This window comes from Microplitis demolitor, chromosome 2, assembly GCF_026212275.2.
Source record: "Microplitis demolitor isolate Queensland-Clemson2020A chromosome 2, iyMicDemo2.1a, whole genome shotgun sequence".
Lineage (NCBI taxonomy): Eukaryota > Metazoa > Arthropoda > Insecta > Hymenoptera > Braconidae > Microplitis > Microplitis demolitor.
In genome coordinates, this window is record NC_068546.1 from 20,064,205 (window position 1) to 20,072,017 (window position 7,813).

At 25.6% G+C, this 7,813-nt stretch overlaps 1 protein-coding gene across 1 annotated transcript; it reads right to left on the reverse strand.

Moving 5' to 3' along the window:
* Nucleotides 1-5,280: 5,280 nt before the first annotated feature.
* On the reverse strand, nt 5,281-7,589 carry LOC128669066 (uncharacterized). The gene is made up of 5 exons (XM_053743248.1): nt 7,258-7,589; nt 6,808-6,965; nt 6,523-6,640; nt 6,241-6,366; nt 5,281-5,366 (listed from the first exon to the last, which is right to left on the reverse strand). The coding sequence occupies exons 2-5, from the start codon at nt 6,907-6,909 to the stop codon at nt 5,353-5,355; spliced, it is 360 nt and encodes a 119-aa protein (XP_053599223.1). The 5' UTR covers nt 6,910-6,965; nt 7,258-7,589; the 3' UTR covers nt 5,281-5,352.
* Nucleotides 7,590-7,813: the final 224 nt, after the last annotated feature.

The following is a 7,813-nucleotide window of genomic DNA, read 5'->3' on the forward strand; positions in this document are numbered from 1 at the left end:
AAAAAAAAATTAAAACTTTTGTAAACTGAAGCTCAATGTTTTTTTTTTTTAATTATTTATTAATAATTAATTATTATTTTTGTTTCGTACCCATTACAAGTGATATATTTTTGTAATAAATTACTGGTTATGAAAATTTATCAGGTTCGTATTGACAGGTATAATTTATATTTTATTTTAAAATAAATAATTTTATTAAAAATTGGATTTAATTTTACTGTTTAATTTTTAAACCATTTATTTATATTTAATTTTAAGGGGGGCACTACACTGTGAAAATTCGCGGAGTAAATCCGGAGTGGATGACTTTTTATTCCCAACATGGAATGAGCGAAATTTGAAGAGAAGTTATTTTCTATTAAAGTAACTTTTGAGATGTATTCAAACAAAGATAAAAATTTTTTTTTTGACGTAGTCTAATGTATATATGACATGTTAGCTACTGTATATTAGGAAATAATTTCCTTTCTTTCCCTTACACTCTTTTTACTTCTTAAAAATTACGCTCTACTGACTGAAAAAAAAGCGGATGTTTTGTTTTTACCAAACTATGTTTAATTAACGATTTTAAAACAAGGTCTAAATATAAAACACGCTTTCGCTATATTTAAATCTACACTGAAAAAAAAAACATATCTGTAAGATCATTATCGTTAACAATATTTCATTTTATTTGCGCAAAGATTATATTGCTAATTATACATCATTTTATTTAAAATTAATCCTCTACAGTATTGATATTAGAAAGATTGTAGAAACATCTATTTTACGTATTATTATTTGGTCAAAACTGTCAATAATATTATGAGGGCTGATATTCATACTTCTTTTTTATTTACGCATAAGAAACATTTTTCTGTCGATAAAAATAGTCTACTTTTATACTTTGTAAATATATGTTTACTATGGCAAATATGTGTTGATATATTGATGATTCTAATCGTTATAACAAAAATATTACGTATGGGAAATGTAATATAATAGTATGGTTGATGCAGAAACCTAGTATTGCTAATCTGATGATACATTTTGTTATGATAACTATCTACTACTAAAAATACTTTGGATGCTTCTGACAACCACACTTTTTCAGGGTGCGATATGCATTAATCGATTACTATTTAAAGTTCAAAATTTATCACGATAATTGAAATGAATATTTTCTTTATTATTGCACATAGTAGGTCAGTTGCAAATGTTTTTCCGGCGTGATCAGACGTATTTCCTATCCAATACTTTATTATATTTGAAATAATTATTGTACTTTACTAATTGAAAGTAAAATTACAAACTAGTCAACGTGAATCTGTTGAATTATATTTATTTTCAATGCATTTAAAACAAATCATAGTGATTTTTTTATTAGTTAAAATGACGAATAGCAAAATAAAAATTTACGATTCACCTCTGAAAGATTCAGCGATCGATTTCTATCGTCAAGTGGTAATTGAATTTATTTTATTTATTATTAATTATTATTGATTTCATTTTATAATTAATCTGTTATCAACAGAGGCAACTGCTCGACCTATGTTTCAATGAAACTTTAAATCCTGTTGTCATTAGTGAAGATTTGTATGACGATATTTACAAAATTCCATGGGAAACATTTAATTCGCCTCCAGTAATTATCAATGAAAACTTTAAACCCAAAGAAATCCAAGTGCACAACCCATCTCATCCGACGTATATTCTGTCGGTTACTAACTCAGTTGAAAATTTAAAAACACTTCTCATTAAATTAAGATCTACAAATGTCTGGAGCATTAAATCCTTGTTTTTTATTATCGGCAACTCTTGTGAAAATGCTAGCGAAACATTCAAAATATTGTGGAAAATGGATTTATTGACATCATTCTTCTTATGCCATGAATCAAGTAATAGTACTCTAATAATTTATAATTACAACCCCTTCACAAGTTTCGCGCCACATCCATGGAAAAAAGTTGCAACAAATGACAAAGCTAGTAACAATAAATGGACAATATCCAACCAGTTTTTCTTCAATGGTAAAAATTAATTTTTTTATTTTCAATTCTAAGCATTAATATTTTCTCATAGATTTTAAAATTAACCGTATTAATTTTTGGTTACAGATAATAAAATGTGCCACAATATTATCTTTGACAAAAAGAAAATTTTAGATAACCATGATAACCAACTACCGATGATGTAATTTACTCTGGAAATACATCTTTCAAGTTTAGTGGATTCACGTTTCCGGATTTGGAAACTTTATATTCTTTTTTAAATATTACACCAGTAAAGTATATACTTCATGAAAAAGTAGGTCTGGATGCAATTAAACAGGGATTTTTAAAAGTATTAGCTAATAGTAATTATGATATTAGCGAACGACGATGGCCTATTTCAAATACAAATTATACACATTCAGATATAATGACTCAGTATTTTGAAGTTAAATTTTCAATATTGACCCAAAAAAGAAGTTTTATTTCAGTGGCCAATGAAATAGCCAATACTTATAGCCGTAAATTAATTATATTATCAACTGTAGTGTTATTACTAATTACGATAGTAATAATAATAATTAATAATTTTGACTTTGCACGATCGTTTTTGGATGTTCTTAGTTTGTCACTGAACATGGGAATACTCACGCTTCTTGATAGGTTGTCGATGCGCGTTATTTTTTTTACCGCATTTTTTTTTATTTTTTCAACGAGTTCGGATATTCAAAGTCAAATATCGGCATTATTGTCAGAACCTTCAACTCATAATATAGATACGTTACAAAATTTGTATGATCATAACTATCACGTGTATTATGGTCAGGAATTACATGAGGATATGATTAGTCAAAATATATGGGTAACTGACGATGATAAGAAATATTTACATCCATGTGCTTATACGTGTTTATTTAAATGCAGTCAAAATGTTGAAATAAATTCAACAATCGCCTGCATTTATAAAACTCAATTACAATTACGACTAGTAAAACGTTTATCAAATGTATACTCATCAAAAATCCTGTTTTTACAAAATTCTATGCCTACTGGACGCGTAAGAATTGGGCGTTAAAAGAAAAGCTTGATAAAATCGGTCTAACTTCATTTGAGATGGGTTTTATAAATCGTTTAGATAGAGAAAGTAGTAATCTTTTCAAAAAATTAAAAATAATTGCAAAGATTAAAAGAAATAAACAGTTCGATCAGATCATTTACGAAGATTTGAAATAAACTTATATAATTGTCGGCGTTACTATAATCACGGCTATATTGGTTTTCGGTGTCGAATTAATGTTACAAAAATTGTTTAGACCTACAAGGCCTATACACCGACCTATATCTCTTTGTATCCCAATAAAAATGAAAAAAAGAATAGTAGTTCCTAAAAGACGAATCGTTTCTGTCATTAGACAAATGCGACATCGTAATTAAGTATTGATTATTTTTTTTTTTTTGCTATTTGTTTTGATTTGACGAATATTTGAAAACTTTTTACACACATGCACGACAAAATGATTTATCAGCTTTATGGAAAGGATTAATTAAAAATGCCTGCTCGAGAAAATGATAACGTTATCAACTTGATAAATTTTCTAAGGAGAGATCTTTAAAATTTTTGTGATTGAATTAACTTGTTTGATTGTGTGATAAATTTATTCTAATGACATATATATTTCATCATAAGATCTCGAATGATTCTAAAACATATTTCTGTTTTTGTAATTTAATATTCTAATTCACTCAATGAGATTTTACAAAATCTTTAAAAGACCAAAATCGGGGAATTGTTACTGCATTTATTCATTTGTTTATTATTATTTATATATTTGTATGTACACGTATTTTATTAAATATAATTTAAACTTTGATCATTAACTTTGTGTCGTAAATTCTATTTATTTATTATAAAAATTATTGTGTAAATTTTTGACTGTGTTAATAATATTTATTATTGAGTATTGTATTAAATAAATTAATTAATTAAATCATTTATCACATTCTATTGTATGTAATAATTTATTAACATAAAATAATAATTTGTGTTGGTAAAACATTTTTCTAACAATGCTTTTTTGATATAATTAATTTAAAACTTTTTTTTTAATCAGATAATATCCATTTCCGATAACAATTGATACTGAAGTTAGCTGACGTTTAATAATTTTTGAATTTATTTAAAAATGATAAATTATTAAAAAAATAAATATTTAAAAAATTGCACCTGTAGCTTTTTTAATTTTTTACATGTGCAATTTTTTTTTTTTTTTTTTTTTTTTTGTGATGGATTTTTAAAAAAACAAATTCGAAAATTGTTGATTGTCTGTCAACTTCAGAATCATCAACTTTAATTTACGTGAATTAATAAACTTCTCAATAATGAAATTTTTTTTATTTTTCGACATATTGTTTATAAAAAGAAATAACAATAACTTGTTTTTTGTGAGTGAAATTTATTTACAAAGGTTTTCTGCATTTCCCATTGGCATCGGGACGATATCCTGTTGGACATTTAGATGGTACGACAATTATCGATTTCATAGGTTCAGTTGTCCAATCCACTGTAGTATTATATTTAAATTTAAATAATTCTTTATATTTGTAATAATAATCAAATATTTTATCATGAGAAATAAACTCGTCACTTTCTTGCACATTGTTATCACTCATTTCGAGTTGATTGCCGTTGCCATCTTCATTATCATTATTATTATCATCTTCATTATTATCACATTCAGAAGTACATTCCAATGCAGCAATAGAACAGACGTAGGTGTGAAGAAATAGTAGACAGAAAATAATAATAAACTTTTTGATATCCATATTATTGGGTTTAGATATATTTTGATAATTAATGTAAACACAGTATTAAATACACCAAACAACTAGTGAGTGCAATTTGTCGAAGATGTCAAAAATATATAGTAAGAGCATTTTGATAACAATACCACTTTGTTTCAATATATCAGTGTTTTATTGATAATGAAGATAAAAAAATTCATTGTAGCTTATGATTAGTTTACGTTGTATCAGAATATTGTCATCTTTATATTTATCTCATTATTTCACAATATTAATTAATAATCTATATATATACGGGCGCGCATGTGTATTCATGTGATAAATAAATGTAGTATTTATGCGTGTTGTATAATAGAGAAAATGAAACATTTATTAAAGATTTCAATCATTTTTCAGTTCTTTTAATTTAAAAAAAAAAGTTTTATTTCAATTTTAATAATTAGTCCAAAAAGACACATTACTTAAAATACAAATTTAAATAATATTGCATTGATATCAACAGATCAAAATTTATGTTATTTTTTATTATTTTTCATTTTTTTAATTTTATTTTAAATCAGTATAAATAATTTTGTCCACATCACCACATTTTGACTAAAAACAAAAATTCAAATATTAAAATATGACTTGAAATTTACATATATATAGGGTTTATGCGAATAGTCCGAACTTATGAATTATTCATAAATTTTCTTTTGAACGACTTAAAATTGTAATATCGCATTACAAATGCCATAAGGGCGTATCAGCCTATTATACGCCCTTATGGCACCCGGGTACCTACCAGGAGCCATAAGAGCGTACCAAAAAATTTTTTTTTCGGGAAACAACATATTTTTACTTGAAACGCGAAGAAATGACGAAAAAAAAATTTTTTCAAATTTGAAATTTTTTAGTACGCCGTTATGGCACCCGGGGTACCCACTTGGGGTACAAAAAAATTTGTTTTCGGGAAACAACGTAGTTATTCCTGAAATGTTCAGAAATGCAAAAAAATTTTGGTACGCTCTTATGGGCCCCAGTTGGTACTTTTCTGCCCGTTTCAGGCATAACTACGTCGATTCCCGGAAAAAATTTTTTAATACGCCCTTATGCCTTTTCAAGGGTGTTTTTCTCGGGATATGCCCTTATCGCATCAGTAACGCGATATTTTTTCGAATAATTCAAATTTTTTTCAGAAGTTAATGGAGCTCAAATACGAATCTGCGGAATAATTACTCTTATTACTTTAAAAAAACTAAGCTCTCCATTAAATAAAAATCCAATATTTAAAAGCTGACCAAAATTTTCTCGATTCAAATCAAATTGGTCGATTTGAAAATTTACAAATAATTCGACAACTTTCGGATAATTTGAAAATCGAAAATTTTTAAATTATTCGATAATTTGATTTGAACGCGATGCTCACTCCCCTATATATACATACATACATATATATTTATCAATTAATATTATTCGTTGAACTGACCTAGGACACATTTAGTTCGATTCAGTCCAACAGAATTCCAATCGCATTGACAACTCCAATTAATACACTTAGCATTTTTTATATGCATACATTCTTCGTCGTATGAACAGTGCCACCCTAATCTTTCTATAAAAAATTACATGATTATTTTTTAAAAATAAATCACTAAACTTAAATATTAATTAGAGGTCTGCAAATACTATTTAAATTATTAATAGACTCCTTGTATAAAATTATGTAATCATAAAGTTATTTGTACGTTATAATAAAAAATATAATTACTTCGTGCCAAACACTTGTACTCCGATCGTTGCTCCACTAATACATGATTTTCGTCATATATATTCCGATTAATTAATTTACACTTGTACCCTCTATGACAACAAGGTAAGTATGGACACTATTGAAAAATGAATTATTTAATTTTTTTACGCACATAATTTGTATTTTTTTTTTTTTACCTTATCAATGAATGAATGAATTAATTAATTAATTATTACTAAGGTACAAAAAAAAATTAATATTCAAATTTTTGACTCAGGAATTAGAATACTAAATTATACTTACATCAGTACCAGAATAAGTACAATTATTGTTATTTGGTACATAAAGCCCATCAATACTGTCCAAAATTACAATAAAAATTATAAATATAATTTTAATAGTCATATTTTTTTTTGAATATCAAAATTAAAAAAATATAAAAATTTGTAAAAAAAAAAAACCTGAAAAAATTCATTTTTTAAAAATTATAAATATTTATTTTAACAAAACTATTTTTTGAATATAAATTACTCCACATATATATTATGTAAAAATGTTTTAACGCAAAGATTAAAAAATAAAAAAAAATATATGTTTATTTCATTAAAGAAAAAAAAATTTCACAATTTATTTACAAAATCTCGCATTCAAAAATATATTTACTGCCAGCAAAATATTTTTTTTTTTATTTTCAATCTTATAATCGCACAAATATATAAACATATATATTTAATAAGAATATAAAATACTTACTTTATTAAAGATTTAATTACTCAGTTTTTAAATAAAATCTATACGATTTAGTATCGAAAAAAAAATATGTCGTCAATTTTTGAAGCAATGTCTCTTCAACCAAACAGACTGAATCTTTGTAAAGTTTAACAGTACTCACAAACCCAAGACTTAAACCAACGTTTCTTCTCTTATTTTCGTTATCTACATTGTACTGCAGTTACCTGGGTTTTAAATTATCGCAAAGGTTCAAGAGAAGCCGTAGACAACCTGACTGACCATCACTATTAATTTTAAAAATATCTTTACGTGAATTCTTGAGGTAAAATGCGTGACTTATTTCGCATGTGATAATGAAAAAGAAAGAAAAAAAAAAAAAAAAAAACCAACTTTTCATTTTTTTCAACTATTTTACCCCAAATTATGTTTAATATTTTTCGGATTGTTAATTTGACCTTATCAATTGTTTATATAAAATCAAATCATAATATTTGATTCAAAATTTGAATAAAGTATAAAAAAAATGTTTTTATAGTCTGTTACATTTGAATGAAAATTTAATTTTAGAACTGACTAA